An 18,700-nucleotide genomic window follows, 5' to 3' on the forward strand; every position below is an offset into this window, starting at 1 on the left:
TCCATCCCCATACCTGCTGGCTTCCTTGGACTAGAAGCAGTATCTGCAAGTGCAGGGTCGAAATCCTCTTGCCTCGCATTATTCTTCCCTTCCGTAACATGTGGGGGCTCCTGCCTTGCACTAGGGCGAGCAGCCATGTTTGTCCTGGATGGTTGATTCTCCATCCTACCCTGATTAGGCCCGTCTACATACAACCAATCGCCGTACTTCATTTTCTTCTCATCATGAATATCCAGAACGCATTCCTTAAACACATGTCCAATGAGGCCGCATACCTTGCAGAATCTTACTAGCTTCTCATATCTCACAAGGTAAACTTGTCGTTCCTTAGCACGAACTATACTCACAAATTTTGTCAGAGGACGTTGAATATCATGCTTCACTCGCACCCTGACATAATCCCCACGGGTGTTCCCATTTAAACGCATATGCAAAATTTCCCCAACATCTTTCAGAAGTTTTTCCACTACCGACTACTTGCAATATGCCTCTGGCAGCTTATGGATCTGAAGCCAAATCGGCATATGAAATTTTTTTATCTCATCTGTTTTACTAAACCCATCGTATGGACACATCAAAACAGCCAAGTTGCGAAACAGCCAAGGCCCTTGCACCATCATGCGCTCCCAATCCCCCAGGCAAGACGCTTGGACGACGTACCGATTTGGACCAACTGGTTTGAATCTTACACTCTGCGTTGGGTTCCAAGCCGCACACATGTCCTTGTAGAACGCTGATTGACTGAAGTTTTTCTCCGTGTGAACCCTAGCTAGGGCAAGCCATCTGACACTTTCATTGATCTCTGGATCATCCACATCAATCTCGACATCATCGAAGTCCTCATCGTTAAGGTCTAACTGATTGAAGAAATCGCCAAGATCAGGGTTACCGGCCGCCGCGCCGCCGCCGCTCGCGGCGGAGTGAGCGTCCGAGGGAGATGACATCCCGTCTGAGGAAGGGAGAGCGGTCCGTTGGGACGCCCCGAAACCTAGCCCGCCGACGACATGAAGAGCGAACTCTGGGGCGATCGCGATCGCCTAGGAGGAGGTAAACCCTAGCCGCGTGCGTAGGGAAAAAAAACTTGTTATGATATTTTTGTGCCATATGATGAGTTTACAAAATCCACCACAATTGCTTTGAACCATATAGATATTTGGGTGGAGATACATGATCTAACAGATTGGTATGCACCAATGCTTAATCCCCTGAATGGTAAAGTGGGAGAGGTTCTCTATGCGGAGCCATGATCTCACGACTTCATAGTGGAGCCAATAATGGAATATTGTTTCTAAGGTTATACTCTTGTTACGCGTCTTTTTTCGGGGATACATATGCATGCCAAGTAGGGACAAGGATCGACCCAATCGCCACTTGGAGCGAGCCAAGTGCGACATCGCACCAAGGTGTTGGTGAGGTGTCTCCGTATGTGGCACCACAAGCAGGAGAGGTGGCTGGTGCAGGCGCAGCGAGTCGATAGAGGACATGGAGAAGCTAGTAGTTCCTTGAGAACACGTACAATTTCATCTTGAACCCCTCTCTTTTGGATACTTTGGTGACTTGTCGTCTCCTTTGTTGATCGATTATATGCCTGGGTAAATACTACTCCCTTTGAACTAAAACCACAACACTTATTTTGGATCACAGGAAATAATAACTATCTAAACTATTTGCTACTCATCGATGATTGACTGACTGTTAATACCAGCAGATTACACATTTTACACTAGTATAAATAATGGATTTTTTCTACCATTGCAATAAAAAAGTTGGAAAATATAATAGCATGTGCAACTACTGCAATATCATGTGAAACTGCAAAATTTCATTGAAATATATACTTTTTTCCTATATGTGCAAAAACAACCAATTCAGACCAGTGCAGACTGGAGTGTCCTATTTCAACCCTTTTCTTTCTTTTTTAATGCAAAGGCTTGAAAGAAAACCATTGAGAAAAAGGGTTTCCCCCCGCTTTATATTATAAAGCATACCACCAAGCATCCAAAGTCACAAGGTCAAGTACAATAAGTCATAGAATCATGCTAGGGGCACAGGAAGACAAGCCCCAAATAAAGCTAAAAGGAGACACTAATCCGGCTCGGGAGGAGGAGGTGGTGGCGGTGGAGGAGGAGCAAAAGACGCTGCCGAGGCACGTAGACCCGCCATGATGTTGTCGATGACGCCTCGGTCGCTCCGCTTACTAAGCGGTCTCCAGAGCTGCAAGAAGCCACACATTTTGTAGATCACATCAGTCACGCGAGACGGAATCACTCGTTCGATGACTGATGTCTACTACGCAACCTTCTTCTTGTAGACGTTGTTGGGCCTCCAAGTGCAGAGGTTTGTAGGACAGTAGCAAATTTCCCTCAAGTGGATGACCTAAGGTTTGTCAATCCGTGGGAGGCGTAGGATGAAGATGGTCTCTCTCAAGCAACCCTGCAACCAAATAACAAAGAGTCTCTTGTGTCCACAACACACCCAATACAATGGTAAATTGTATAGGTGCACTAGTTCGGCGAAGAGATGGTGATACAAGGGCAATATGGATGGTAGATAAAGGTTTTTGTAATCTGAAAAAATAAAAACAGCAAGGTAGCAAGCGATAAAAATGAGCGTAAACGGTATTGCAATGCTAGGAAACAAGGCCTAGGGTTCATACTTTCACTAGTGCAAGTTCTCTCAACAATAATAACATAATTGGATCATATAACTATCCCTCAACATGCAACAAAGAGTCACTCCAAAGTCACTAATAGGGGGGAACAAACGAAGAGATTATGGTAGGGTACGAAACCACCTCAAAGTTATTCTTTCCAATCAATCCGTTGGGCTATTCCTATAAGTGTCACAAACAGCCCTAGAGTTCGCACTAGAATAACACCTTAAGACGCAAATCAACCAAAACCCTAATGTCACCTAGATACTCCAATGTCACCTCAAGTATCCGTGGGTATGATTATACGATATGCATCACACAATCTCAGATTCATCTATTCAACCAACACAAAGAACTTCAAAGAGTGCCCCAAAGTTTCTACCGAAGAATCAAGATGAAAACGTGTGCCAACCCCTATGCATAGGTTCATGGGCGGAACCTGCATGTTGATCACCAAAACATACATCAAGTGAATCACGTGATATCCCATTGTCACCACAGATACGCACGGCAAGACATACATCAAGTGTTCTCAAATCATTAAAGACTCAATCCGATAAGATTACTTCAAAGGGAAAACTCAATCCATTACAAGAGAGTAGAGGGGGAGAAGCAACAGAAGATCCAACTATAATAGCAAAGCTCGCGATACATCAAGATCGTGCCAAATCAAGAACACGAGAGAGAGAGAGATCAAACACATAGCTACTGGTACATACCCTCAGCCCCGAGGGTGAACTACTCCCTCCTCGTCATGGAGAGCGCCGGGATGATGAAGATGGCCACCGGTGAGGGTTCCCCCCCTCCGGCAGGGTGCCGGAACAGGGTCCCGATTGGTTTTTGGTGGCTACAGAGACTTGCGGCGGTGGAACTCCCGATCTATTCTGTTCCCCGATGGTTTTAGGGTATATTGGTGTATATATAGGAGGAAGAAATACGTCAGGGGAGCCACGAGGGGCCCACGAGGGTGGAGGGTGCGCCCAGGGGGGTGGGTGCGCCCCCCTGCCTCGTGCCTTCCTCGTTGCTTTCTTGACGTGGACTCCAAGTCTCCCGGGTTGCTTTCTTTCCAAAAATAACTTCTCCAGAAGGTTTCATTCCGTTTCGACTCCGTTTGATATTCCTTTTCTTCGAAACACTGAAACAAAGGAAAAAACAGGAACTGGCACTGGGCTCTGGGTCAATAGGTTAGTCCCAAAAATAATATAAAAGTGCTTAATAAAGCCCATAAACATCCAAAATAGATAATATAATAGCATGGAACAATAAAAAATTATAGATACGTTGGAGACGTATCAGCATCCCCAAGCTTAATTCCTGCCCGTCCTCGAGTAGGTAAATGATAAAAACAGAATTTTTGATGTGGAATGCTACCTAACATATTTATCAATGTAATTCTCTTTGTTGTGGCAAGAATATTTAGATCCATAAGATTCAAGATAAAAGTTTAATATTGACATGAAAACAATAATACTTCAAGCATACTAACAAGCAATCATGTCTTCTCAAAATAACATGGCCAAAGAAAGCTATCCCTACAAAATCATATAGTCTAGCTATGCTCTATCTTCATCACACAAAATATTTAAATCATGCACAACCCCGATGACAAGCAAGGCAATTGTTTCATACTTTTGGTATTCTCAAACTTTTTCAATCTTCATGCAATACATGAGCGTGAGCCATGGACATAGCACTATATGTGGAATAGAATGGTGGTTGTGGAGAAGACAAAAAAGGAGAAGCTAGTCTCACATCAACTAGGCGTATCAACGGGCTATGGAGATGCCCATCAATAGTTATCAATGTGAGTGAGTAGGGATTGCCATGCAACGGATGCACTAGAGCTATAAGTATATGAAAGCTCAACAAAAGAAACTAAGTGGGTGCGCATCCAACTTGCTTGCTCACGAAGACCTAGGGCATTTTGAGGAAGCCCATCATTGGAATATACAAGCCAAGTTCTATAATGTAAAATTCCCACTAGTATATGAAAGTGACAACATAGGAGACTCTCTATCATGAAGATTATGGTGCTACTTTGAAGCACAAGTGTGGTAAAAGGATAGTAGCATTGTCCCTTCTCTCTTTTTCTCTCATTTATTTATTTATTTTTTTTGGGCCTTTTCTCTCTTTTTTTTGGCCTCTTTTTTTCCCTTTTTTTATTTTTCGTCCGGAGTCTCATCCCGACTTGTGGGGGAATCATAGTCTCCATCATCCTTTCCTCACTGGGACAATGCTCTAATAATGATGATCATCACACTTTTATTTATTTACAACTCAAGAATTAAAACTTGATACTTAGAACAAAATATGACTCTATATGAATGCCTCCGGCGGTGTACCGGGATGTGCAATGACTCATGAGTGACATGTATGAAAGAATTATGAACGGTGGCTTTTCCACAAATACGATGTCCACTACATGATCATGCAAAGCAATATGACAATGATGGAGCGTGTCATAATAAACGGAACGGTGGAAAGTTGTATGGCAATATATCTCGGAATGGCTATGGAAATGCCATAATAGGTAGGTATGGTGGCTGTTTTGAGGAAGGTATATGGTGGGTGTATGATACCGGTGAAAGTTGCGCGGTACTAGAGAGGCTAGCAATGGTGGAAGGGTGATAGTGCGTATAATCCATGGACTCAACATTAGTCATAAAGAACTCACATACTTATTGGAAAAATCTATTAGTTATCGAAACAAAGTACTACGCGCATGCTCCTAGGGGGATAGATTGGTAGGAAAAGACCATAGCTCGTCCCCGACCGCCACTCATAAGGAGGACAATCAATAAATAAATCATGCTCCGACTTCATCACATAACGGTTCACCATACGTGCATGCTACGGGAATCACAAACTTTAGAACAAGTATTTATCAAATTCACAACTACTCAACTAGCATGACTCTAATATCACCATCTTCATATCTCAAAACAATCATAAGGAATCAAACTTCTCATAGTATTCAATGCACTTTATATGAAAGTTTTTATTATATCCCTCTTGGATGCCCATCATATTAGGACTAAATTCATAACCAAAGAAAATTACCATGCTGTTTGAAGACTCTCAAAATAATATAAGTGAAGCATGAGAGTTCATCTATTTCTTCAAAATAATACCACCATTGTGCTCTAAAAGGATATAAGTGAAGCACTAGAGCAAATGACAAACTACTCCGAAAGATATAAGTGAAGATCAATGAGTAGTCGAATAATTATACAACTATGTGAAGACTCTCCCATTTAATAATTTTAGATCTTAGTATTTTATTCAAACAGCAAGGAAAGCTAAAGAAAATAAAATGACGCTCCAAGCAAAACATATATCATGTGGTGAATAAAAATATAGCTCCAAGTAAAGTTACCGATGAATGAAGACGAAAGAGGGGATGCCTTCCGGGGCATCCCCAAGATTAGGCTCTTGGTTGTCCTTGAATATTACCTTGGGGTGCCTTGGGCATCCCCAAGCTTAGGCTCTTGCCACTCCTTATTCCATAGTCCATCGAATCTTTACCCAAAACATGAAAACTTCACAACACAACACTCAACAGAAAACTCGTAAGCTCCGTTAGCAAAAGAAAACAAAACATCACTTCAAGGTACTGCAATGAACTCATTCTTTATTTATATTGGTGTTAAACTTACTTTATTCCAACTTCTCTATGGTTTATAAACTATTTTACTAGCCATAGACTCATCAAAATAAGCAAACAACACACGAAAAACAGAATCTGTCAAAAACAGAACAGTCTGTATTAATCTGTAACTAACGCAAACTTCTGGAACCCAGAAAAATCTACCTAAATATGAAGACCTAGATAATTTGATTATTGATCTGCTGCAATTGGAATCAGTATTTTATCATGTTCTGGTGATTTTAAACAATTGTTTTCGTGAACAGAAAGTTTCTGGAATTTTCAGCAAGATCAAATAACTATCATCCAAGAAGATCCTATAGGTCTTACTTGGCACAAACACTAATTAAAACATAAAACTACATCTAACCAGAGGCTAGATGATTTATTTATTACTAAACAGAAGCAAAAAGCAAAAAACTAATATAAAATTGGGTTGCCTCCCAACAAGCGCTAACGTTTAATGCCCCTAGCTAGGCATGATGATTTCAATGATGCTCGCATAAAAGATAAGAATTGAAACATAAAGAGAGCATCATGAAACACATGGCAAGCACATTTAAGTCTAACCCACTTCCTATGCATAGGGATTTTGTGAGCAAACAACTTATGGGAACAATAATCAACTAGCATAGGAAGGCAAAACAAGCATAACTTCAAAACTTTAAGCACATAGGGAGGAAACTTGATATTATTGCAATTCCTACAAGCATATATTCCTCCCTCATAATAATTTTCAGTAGCATCATGAATGAATTCAACAATATAACCAGCACCTAAAGCATTCTTTTCATGATCTACTTGCATAGAAATTTTACTACTCTCCACATAAGCAAATTTTTTCTCATCAATAGTAGTGGGAGCAAACTCAACAAAATAACTATCATGTGAAGCATAATCCAATTGAAAAGTAAAATCATGATGACAAGTTTCATGGTTATCTTTATTCTTTATAGCATACGTGTCATCACAATAATCATCATAGATAGGAGGCATGCTTTCATCACAGTAAATTTGCTCATCAAAGCTTGGGGGACAAAAAATATCATCTTCATCAAACATAGCTTCCCCAAGCTTGTGGCTTTGCATATCATTAGCATCATGGGTATTCAAAGAATTCATACTAAAAACATTGCAATCATGCTCATCATTCACATATTTTATGCCAAGCATTCTATGTAATTCTTCTTCAAGCACTTTGGCACAATTTTCCTTTCCATCATACTCACGAAAGATATTAAAAAGATGAAGCGTATGAGACACACTCAATTCCATTTTTTTGTAATTTTCTTTTATAGACTAAACTAGTGATAAAACAAGAAACTAAAAGATTCGATTGCAAGATCTAAAGATATACCTTCAAGCACTCACCTCCCCGGCAACGGCGCCAGAAAAGAGCTTGATGTCTACTACGCAACCTTCTTCTTGTAGACGTTGTTGGGCCTCCAAGTGCAGAGGTTTGTAGGACAGTAGCAAATTTCCCTCAAGTGGATGACCTAAGGTTTATCAATTCGTGGGAGGCGTAGGATGAAGACGGTCTCTCTCAAGCAACCCTGCAACCAAATAACAAAGAGTCTCTTGTGTCCCCAACACACCCAATAGTTCGGCGAAGAGATGGTGATACAAGTGCAATATGGATGGTAGATAAAGGTTTTTGTAATCTGAAAATATAAAAACAGCAAGGTAGCAAGCGATAAAAGTGAGCGTAAACGGTATTGCAATGCTAGGAAACAAGGCCTAGGGTTCATACTTTCACTAGTGCTAGTTCTCTCGACAATAATAACATAATTGGATCATATAACTATCCCTCAACATGCAACAAAGAGTCACTCCAAAGTCACTAATAGCGGAGAACAAACGAAGAGATTATGGTAGGGTACGAAACCACCTCAAAGTTATTCTTTCCAATCAATCCGTTGGGCTATTCCTATAAGTGTCACAAACAGCCCTAGAGTTCGTACTAGAATAACACCTTAAGACGCAAATCAACCAAAACCCTAATGTCACCTAGATACTCCAATGTCACCTCAAGTATCCGTGGGTATGATTACACGATATGCATCACACAATCTCAGATTCATCTATTCAACCAACACAAAGAACTTCAAAGAGTGCCCCAATGTTTCTACCGGAGAATCAAGACGAAAACGTGTGCCAACCCCTATGCATAGGTTCATGGGCGGAACCTGCATGTTGATCACCAAAACATACATCAAGTGAATCACGTGATATCCCATTGTCACCATAGATACGCATGGCAAGACATACATCAAGTGTTCTCAAATCATTAAAGACTCAATCCGATAAGATTACTTCAAAGGGAAAACTCAATCCATTACAAGAGAGTATAGGGGGAGAAGCAACATAAGATCCAACTATAATAGCAAAGCTTGCGATACATCAAGATCGTGCCAAATCAAGAACACGAGAGAGAGAGAGATCAAACACATAGCTACTGGTACATACCCTCAGCCCCGAGGGTGAACTACTCCCTCCTCGTCATGGAGAGCGCCGGGATGATGAAGATGGCCACCGGTGAGGGTTCCCCGGCCCCCTCCGGCAGGGTGCCGGAACAGGGTCCCGATTGGTTTTTGGTGGCTACAGAGGCTTGCGGCGGCGGAACTCCCGATCTATTCTGTTCCCCGATGGTTTTAGGGTATATTGGTATATATAGGAGGAAGAAATACGCCAGGGGAGCCACGAGGGGCCCACGAGGGTGGAGGGCGCGCCCCCCTGCCTCGTGCCTTCCTTGTTGCTTTCTTGACGTGGACTCCATGTCTCCCGGGTTGCTTTCTTTCCAAAAATAACTTCTCCAGAAGGTTTCATTCCGTTTCGACTCCGTTTGATATTCCTTTTGTTTGGAACACTGAAACAAAGGAAAAAACAGGAACTGGCACTGGGCTCTGGGTCAATAGGTTAGTCCCAAAAATAATATAAAAGTGTTTAATAAAGCCCATAAACATCCAAAACAGATAATATAATAGCATGGAACAATCAAAAATTATAGATACGTTGGAGACGTATCAATGACTAATTTATTGCGGGTACACCAAAGGGACCAGGCAAGGGTACCTAGCGCGACCCAAATAGGGGCGCGCCTAGACCCGAGGAGCCTAAAGACCTCCCCGAACAAATCTGGGAGGTTGTCATGGCACCACGTGCTCCCAACCACCTCCCGGAAGCAACTCCATAAGAACTGAGCTGCCGGGCACCGGAAGAAGATGTGGTTGCAATCTTCCGGTACCAGACAAATGGGGCAGACACCATCCCCAGGTTCATTACGCTTACGGACCTCAGTGCCTGAGGGGAGGCGTCCTCTAACCCATTGCCATAAAAATATAAGGATCTTCAGGGGGAGTTTGATTTCCCAAAGCACCGCTAGCTCCACTGGACCAGGAGTGGGAACAATCGCCTGGTAAAGAGATCTAGTCGAAAATCTACCGCTTGGCTCGAGGTGCCAAGAAAGTGCATCCGGCTCCAGGGAGGGGGAGTGTAGGGCAACACACTCAAGTAACTCCTCCCATTGCGCGAGTTCAACCGCCCCGAAGGTGCGGCGGAAGGCAATCGCGCCTAGATTCACTAGGGCCGCAGCCACGGAGATCTGTGGGCGTACACAGATAGAGAAAAGCGCAAAAAAACGATCTGCAAAGGGGTGGGAACCCGCCCATCTGTCCAGCCAAAATAGGGTGGCATCACCGGAGCCTATCTGGATGGAGGTCCCAATGCGCATGACCGGTAACAGAGGGATCACCGATTGCCAGACTTGGGAACCTCCAGACCTAGACGCAAACGCAAGCGGTTGCCCGCGAAGGTACTTCCCACGGATAATCTGAAGCCATAGGCCACCCTCCTCAGTCTGGATCCGGCAAAGCCATTTGGACAGGAGGGTGATATTCATTCGCTTATAGGAAATAACCCCCAAGCCTCCCTGGTCCTTCGGTTTACAGATCTCGGACCACTTGACCATGTGGTACTTCTGTTTATTGTTCTCGCCCGCCCAAAAGAATCAGGAGAGTAGTTTGGTAACTTCATGATGGAGGGATTCGTGTAGACTATAGAATCTCATGATATACATCAATAAGCTAATAAGGGAGGAGTTCATTAGAATCACTTGAGCGGCTTTGGAAAGCCATCTCCCTTGCCAAGGCTCCATTCTAGGTTGGAGCTTGGCGATAATTGGACGGAAGTCCTTCTCCTGGAGCTGTGCGTCACTGAGGGGCATGCCAAGATAGGTCATCGGGAAGGACCCCAAGCGGCAGTTCAAACGGTTAGCAATCCGCTGGGCCTCCCCTTGAGAATATCCCAAGACCATTACCTCGCTCTTGGCAAAGTTTATCTTGAGGCCCGACATTTCCTGGAAGCAAAGGAGGAGGAATTTGAGGTTCTGAATATCTTCGTCGGACCCTTCAACCATCATAATGGTGTCATCCGCATATTGAAGGTGGGTCAAACCCCCATGGGCCACCAAATGGGGGCAAATCCCCCTGATGTGACCTGCGCGCTTGGCCAAGTCCAGAATCGAAGCGAGCGCATCAACCACAAGGTTGAAGAAAACCATTTCCCTTCTAAACAGACTTATACAGTACAATAGTTATTACCCCTATCCGTTGCAAACATTTTAGAATTTTTTTGAGAGCTCAATAAACATTTTGATAATTTTTTGTTCAACATAGGGCGCATAAAGAAAAAGAATCCTCCTACAAAGGGTTATTCGAATACTGCCTGATCACAGGAGCCGTAAAAATAACTCTTGCTCTGCGAATAGCCGAATACTAGGAGAGGCAAATGTAATACTCCATCTGTCCAAAATTACTTTTCGCAAAAATGGATAGAAATACATCTAGATACATCCATTTCCGTGATAAGTAATTTCGGACGGAGGAAGTATTTGAAAAGGATGCACGTTGAACATATATGTGGCTTGACATAAATATTGCAGAAGCGTGCAACGTGTAAGCTCCATCGAGGCATGCAATCGCTGGCACTAATAATGCTATATTGGAGAAAAGAAGAAGCACAAACATGATTAGGTCCATCTTAATTTTGACCAGCAAGAGAAGCCTCGTGCCACCGCTCTTCAATGTAAGCCATTGGCGTAAGTACTTAACATGGCATCACTTGGACAACATTGGTTGAGAACTTGAGATACTTAAAAATCTAATATTCAGACCAGCCGACCAAAAGGAGTCAGTACCACATTTGAAGGCAATAGAAACCATGCTAGGAATTACATCAGAGACTGCACCACTTCAAGTCTGTAGCTCCACTACAGTGGCAAAACAACAGGAGGTAGCATAGATTGAAGCCATTAAGCAAGATCCTGAAACAGATAGGAGTTGGTCGGCGTCGCAGAGGACGATCTTGTTAATGAGCACCCTGAATCCGCAGACAATCATGTCAACGTACAGCTTTGGCCCTGCAGGCAGAGGAGGTAAAACAAGACCAGTTTCAGTCACATACAGATATGAAGTCTGTCCTTGTAATTACAGAGAAAAATGCACAAAGCAACAGGGTGACAAAGTTAAGGAAGATGGCATAGTGAACTAAAAGGTTCACAAAGAAAAATCTGAGCATATTCAGCCAACTATTGGAGTGCGGTCACAACCAGACTTCGGTGGACTAGAAAAACAGTATAGCATCTGATAAGAAAAACAGCATAGCATCTGATAAGAAAAGTAGTATAGCATCTGACACTAGTGTAGTGTCAACAACGCTCTTATATTATGGGACGGAGAGAGTATATGTGTAGACCAAAGTTGATGGTATGGATATAAAATAAATGGGTTTTAGTCCCCTTGGCCTGCGTCTGCGTTAAAGGGAAACTGAACCTAAGAAAAAGACTAGCATAAAACACGAAGAACATTGCTGAAGCATGCATGCGGACCATCACAGTGCCGATTTTTCAGCAAACAAAGAGGGCAGAACCAAGCTAAAACTAAGTCAGACTTGAACAGATATTGCCATGTCACTGACACATTTCAGATCAAAATAAAGGTACCGGGCTAAACGGTGAGCTTAGACTTATAAACTGTACAACCATAAAACAACTTTTTGCAACTATTGAGTATGCTAACCATGCATCATACCTGCTTACCAGATCAGCGTTGCATTCGACGGAAGGATATGCCATGAAGATGTTGTTTACTTTTGTGCACCAATCGACACTTGGAGTGACACCATCTGACAGCTTCACAGTCACTCTTTTAAGCACTGGAGCACATCCAAATATCACTTTCAAGAAATCAAACTCGTGATCTTCCCCGCCGATGCCTTCAATTTCCATGTTTTCAAGATCAGCCAAGGTGATAGTTTCTGTTCTCCAGTTCTTAGGCTCATCACAGAGACAATTTACCGGGCATGCATCTTTCACCTAAACGAATGTGAATTACAGAAAGAAATTATGGATGTTCCTCTGTTGGGACATTAGTGCAAGAATGTACCTCGAACTTATTGGCTGAACATGTACTGCATATATATATTCCAAATGCATAAGCACAATGTACGATAAATTACCTCTGATCTTAGCAGGACAATCTTAAGGTTCCGTAAAGCTGTATGAATCCGATGCATCCCAAGGAGATGCAGCACAAAAGTTCCAAACATATGCCCCTTGGTGCTGAGATGTAGGTCCAGACCAGAGAAGTTGGTAACCATATGTTTATCGATCTCTGCCGCAAAGCTGAGATCTGCATTTGGAAAGCTAACTGAATCCTGCAACAACAAACAACAGTTCGACAAGACATCCTGGATAAGTTTAGTTTCGCCGGCAATTGCGCTAAATTGAAGAAGCAGGATATGAGACATATATACTTGGACGGGAGATATGTGTAGGGACAGGACATGGACGCTAGGGAGCTGCACACAGGCGCCTCTCCCAGCATCGGTGTTGAAGCCCACCTCTGAGAGGCCCCAAAGACCAAGCCCATAGATCGGCTTGGCATACGAGCACCGCCACCAGACCTTGTCCAGCATTGGTGCCAAGATGGACACCCCGATGTTGCCGCAGGCATGGAAGGACGCTGTCAATTGCTTAAGCACAGGGGAGTCGACGCTGACATGGGCACGGCGGGTCCATCTGTTGCCGTGCTCCACGACGAGCTCCTCCAGCGACGCGGAGTGGATTGCAATGTTGCCCATGTCTATCAGACCGGTGGTGTTCACCTGGAGCACGCGCAGGCGCGGGCAGAACGGGATGAAGGTGGCCAGATCGATGTGGCATCCCGAGAGGGAGAGCCTCTCCAGCGAGCGGAAGGGGACATAGCAGCCATTGCTCACCGCATGTGGCTTTGCGAACACGGTCAAGTGGAGGGCCCGCGCGCGCAGATCCATGGAGGTGGCGCGGTGGAAGCTGGGCAGTGTCACGTCCATGCAGGAGACTTGCAGGTTCCGCGGGAGAGCGAGGCGCAGCTCCACCGGCGAGAGACTCGCAGCGTTCAGGAGCAGCGAGGAGAAGCTCCCGGAGCCGATCATGCCGGCCTGGCCGGCGACGCGGATGTTGAGGTGGTAGATGTACACACCGGGACGAGCGGCCCGGTGGAGCGCAGTCTGGATCGAGCCGAACGGGAGGTCGTGGAGGCTGAGGGTGAGGCTGGGGAGCCGGGTCCAGAGGCCGCGCCACCGGCGGGAGAGGAGGCTGGTGCCCGCAGCGGCGCGGGCGGAGCCAAGATGCTCGAGGATCTGGAGAAGCAGATCCTCCGGGAGGACGCTGATGAGGTCGGCTGGACGTTCGGATCTTTTACCCGACCTCCCCATGGAAAAACCCCGATGCAACTCAAACGGCAGGTAGCAAATGGCAAAGGCAAATGCAAGGGAAGGGGAAGAGGAAGGAAGCGCAAGCGACTGGGCCGATGCGCAGTGGAGAAATAATAAAATAAAAAGAAATTAAGAAATGAGAAAAAAGTCTCTTAGGCAGAGAATGAGCTGCTCGTGGTGGAGAAATAATAAAAGAACAAGATTTTGGATTTTGTTTTCTGTTTTTTACCGGACCTTAGTGAAATGGGCGAAATTCGTCATTTCGGAAAATTTTAGGAGAATTCCGGACGAAAAGAGTAAACCAAAATTTGAAATTTGGAACGAAAAATGGCCGAAATTTGAGCGATAATGACCGAAATTTGTCAATCCTTTTGAAATTAGGTAGAACAAGACTGTATCAAAGAAATTGTGGCCACGCTCGATGTTTTTGGCGGCGCCGCCGGCTCAGTCGACGCCCAAGTGCAGCCTTGACCTCAGGTGGCCTCGCCACGGCCGCCGTCGACAGGGTCGCCTCATGCACGGGCGTTGTCACGGCCGCGCTCTACAACCTCCATGGGAAGGAGAAGGAGTGCTTGAGCCTTGACTAGGTGGGGTGTTACCGTGTTGGAGGAGGAGGAGGCTGGGCGGAGGCGGAGGTTGTGTTGACTACAGCCGCCGCAGAAGGGAACGAAGAGAGGAAACGTGGAACTAGGGTTGGGGCTGGTTCAACTTGAGTTTTTATACCAAAAAGAGGTGCGTGGGCTACTTTGGGTTGGGCTGGAAGTTCTACAAAGGCCGAAAGATTTGATCGGGCTATACTCATACCTGGCCCTGGCGAAAAGGGCGAATTCCGGACGAAATTCGAAGATTCCGGACAAAATCCAAAACAGTGCTCCTGGCCCCGTTTTGGAGGAAGAAATTAAAAAAGTTATTCTTGAATCCTATATTGTTAGAGCCCTGATGGGATCCCTTTCTTTTTCTAGCAACATTTTCCGGGAGCTAATCAAGGATGCATAACCTATTTAGGATGTTTGAAGACTTCCATAAAGTGGAACTCGACATTTTTTAGACTGAATTTTTGCCACGTTAACTCTGATCTACTATATCTAAATAGGAGGACCTACTACCTTATTTCTGTTAACATGCAAGCTATCTACATCAGCAATCATCATGCAGCCATCCATCTCAACAAATCTGCCATGTCATCACATTTTTTCCTTTCATTTTTCTGTATCCTTTCAACCATTCCACACCTTATTCTATATCCCACTATCTTTTTTTCCTATCTTCTCTACTTTTAGCCACCGACCCGCCCATGAACTGTCACATTTACTCTCTGCTCATCACTTGTCTCCTAGCCAAAAGTGCAGCCACTGAGTACACATGAAACTGACGAAGACATTCATACTATATCTAAATAGGAGTCCCCCACTACCTTATTTCTTTTGACATGCAAGCTATTCACATCAGCAATCATCATGCAACCATCGACCTCAACAAATCTGCCACGTCATCAAGTGTTTTCCTTTTATTTTTTGGTATCCTTTCAGCCATTCCACATCTTTTTTTATATCCCACTACCTTATTTTCTACCTTCTCTACATTTAGCCACCGGCCCGCCCATGAACTGTCACATTTACTCTCTGCTCATCACTTGTCTCCTGGCCAGAAGTGTAGCCACTGAGTACACATGAAACTGACGAAGGCATTCATATTATATCTAAATAGGAGGAGTCCCCCACTACCTTATTTCTCTTGACATGCAAGCTATCCACATCAGCAATCATCATGCAACCATCGACCTCAACAAATCTGCCACGTCATCAAGTTTTTTTCCTTTTATTTTTTTGTATCCTTTCAGCCATTCCACATCTTTTTTATAGCCCACAACCTTATTTTCTGTAGCGACCAGACCTCAAATGGTCTGTGCTGCTGTGCACCAGTGTCATCCCTGGATCAGTAATGCTGACACGCATAGTACAAATGGAGGATTTATAACAGAGTAGCAATCACACACTTATTACATCGAATATCTCCGAAGAGATTAAGTATGATAAATATGGCTTAAGGCCATCTAAAACGATAACAGCGGAAGACTTGGAAGATAAGTGAGTCCATCAACTCCAGCGGCATCACTGAGTATAAGACCACGACCTAAGGCACCTTACTCGTCGTCCGAAAAGTCTGCAACATGAAACGTTGCAGCCCGAAAACGGGTCAGCACATAGAATATGTTGGCAATGTAACACATAGAAAACAATGAACAGTGATAATGCTATACTATATGCATGTATGGCTGGTGGAAAGGCTCTATGGTTACAGTTTTTGCGAAAAGCCAATTTTATCCTACTGCAAAGGAATAAATTTTATTTAACTATCATGGTGGTTGTGAAACATTGAGATGGTTGACAGCATCTCAATCCCAATTAAGAACGTGATTAAACCCAACAAAATTAATTATAAGTATCATGGTGATGAGATTCAAATGATAATCCAGGTACTAGATACTCAAGTTGTCCATAACCGGGGACACGGCTAATCATGATCAGTTTGTACACTCTGCAGAGGTTTGTGCACTTTTCCCACAAGACTCGATCGCCTCCGCTTGATTCTCGCACTGCATGATGTTTGAGAAACGGATGACCGAGACACAGTCTTTCAGAAACAGTCACTCTCTACTCTGGATGGACCGGTACACCTACTTTCCCCCTACATCTGCTAGTCCACCTCTTCAAGAGATCCTGTAACCTACTCAGCTATGCTAGAGCCCATAATAGCTTGCGGCTGCACACGGAAGTTTCTAGCATGAAATATCTTATGATCCCTTTGAGCCTGGGTGGCGGACCTTATACATACAGACACACTGGGTTCTCCAGGTGCCTCAATCCACCCAGATGTGAGTTTTAGTTGCCACCTTAAGTTGAACCATTATTAAACACTCACATCTGTCATGAATATCTCTCAAACCCAATCCACGTCTACGCATAGCATGGCGATATAATATCAACGTAGAAGTAACTCCCAAGGGTTTGATGAATAAAACAGGTAATAGGTACTACCTCAGCTACTTCCCAATACCCACAGTTTAATTAGATCCTAATCATGCAATGTGTTTGAGGAAAAGATCTAATGCAATAAAAACTGGGTATGAACGGGGTATGATCAAAGTGTTACTTGCCTTGCTGATGATCCGCAAAACCTAACGATTCGAAGTAACAAGCGGCACACTCCGGGTACTCTATCGCAAACAAACAAGCATACAATCAGTACTCAACTAATGCACATGTAAAACTCGAATGAAAGATCCAACCAGAAAGTTCAACTTAAGAACTCCGGTTTGCAAAAAGAATCAACTCGAAAGAAGCAACGAAAGTCAAACGGCGGAAGAAAGAAACTTCGTTTGCTAATCTGGGTCTAGGTCAAATTTTACTGTAGCAAAAACTTGTTTGAGTAGGTTAAACGGAAAGAGAATTTCGAGACGAAACTCTAGGCGCTTGAATCACCTGATTCCGATAAACGAGCGAGAAGTTAAACAGATTCGAAATTTCGATCAGAAATCGAATCTGAGAAAATAACGAGAAAATCCGACGGAAAAGAAAAACGGACGAACGGTTAAATAACGGACGTTCGTTAACAGAGAAAAACCGACGAACGCGTTCGTTAAAACGAACGGTTCGGTGAACGCTCGTAAAATAAGAAAATCGAAAAAAAACCGATCTAGGGTTTTTTTTAAACAAAAGGTTTTTTTTAGAAAACCGGTCAACACGACGGGAACGGCGGCGGCAGTACCTCGACGGGGCTCGCTCCGCCGAGGGCTCCGGCGGGCGCGGCTCGGCGGCGGGGAGCGGGGCTCGGGGGCGGAGGCTCCGGCGGCGAGGGGGCTCCGGCTCGGGGGCTCCCGGCGGCGGGCGGCGAGGCAAAAGGCGGGCGGGCGGCGTGGCTAGATGCGGCGGCGGCGGCGGCTCCTCCGGCGATGGTGGCGGCGAAAACGGAGGGGGGGCTATATATAGCAAAGGGGGGTGCTAGGAGGCTTGGGGAAGGGGTCGGGCTCGGGAGGCGTGCGGGCGGCGGACTCCGGCGGAGCGTTGGCGTGCGGGAGGAGGAAGGCGACGGGGCGGGCCGGCCTGGCTTCGGCTGGGCCTCGGCCCAGTCGGGCAAGCGCGTTCTTTTTTTTTTTTAAATAAGTTCCGCGAAGAAAATTGCATAGAAAAATAAATAAAAATCAGAAAAATACGAAATAAATTTTCCCCGTCTAGTTAGAAAATCTAGAATAGGGTGAACATTTTTAAAATCAAAAATAAATATTTTGAAACATGCATATTTTTTAAATGCAATAAAAATTGCAAATAAATCCAAATAAATTCCAAATAATGTTTTTAACATTTTTCCTCCAGTATTTCAATTGTTTTGGAGAAGTCATATTTTCTCCTCTCGTTTATCTTAAAAATGAAATATTTTTCCGGAGAGAAAAATAATTAAAAATCCCAATCCTCGTTTGAAAAATCAAATAAGAAAATTCGAGAAAATCCCCAACTCTCTCCGAGGGTCCTTGAGTTGCTTAGGATTTATCGAGGATTTGTCAAAATGCAATAAAACATGATATGCAATGATGATCTATGTATAACATTCCAAATTGAAAATTTGGGATGTTACAAACCTACCCCCCTTAA

At 44.1% G+C, this 18,700-nt stretch overlaps 1 protein-coding gene across 2 annotated transcripts; it reads right to left on the reverse strand.

Annotated features, from left to right (window-relative positions):
• Positions 1–11,375: 11,375 nt before the first annotated feature.
• On the reverse strand, positions 11,376–14,716 carry LOC120974182 (F-box/FBD/LRR-repeat protein At1g16930-like). 2 transcript variants are annotated; one of them, XM_045233301.1, is made up of 4 exons: positions 13,110–14,716; positions 12,813–13,010; positions 12,394–12,669; positions 11,376–11,715 (listed from the first exon to the last, which is right to left on the reverse strand). In XM_045233301.1, the coding sequence occupies exons 1-4, from the start codon at positions 14,049–14,051 to the stop codon at positions 11,692–11,694; spliced, it is 1,440 nt and encodes a 479-aa protein (XP_045089236.1). In that variant the 5' UTR covers positions 14,052–14,716; the 3' UTR covers positions 11,376–11,691. The 2 variants fall into 2 exon arrangements, with proteins under 2 accessions (XP_045089236.1, XP_040256540.1); XM_040400606.2 differs by having other exon boundaries at positions 12,386–12,669.
• Positions 14,717–18,700: the final 3,984 nt, after the last annotated feature.

The sequence above is a fragment of the Aegilops tauschii genome, chromosome 2 (genome assembly GCF_002575655.3).
Source record: "Aegilops tauschii subsp. strangulata cultivar AL8/78 chromosome 2, Aet v6.0, whole genome shotgun sequence".
NCBI classification, from domain to species: Eukaryota; Viridiplantae; Streptophyta; class Magnoliopsida; order Poales; family Poaceae; genus Aegilops; species Aegilops tauschii.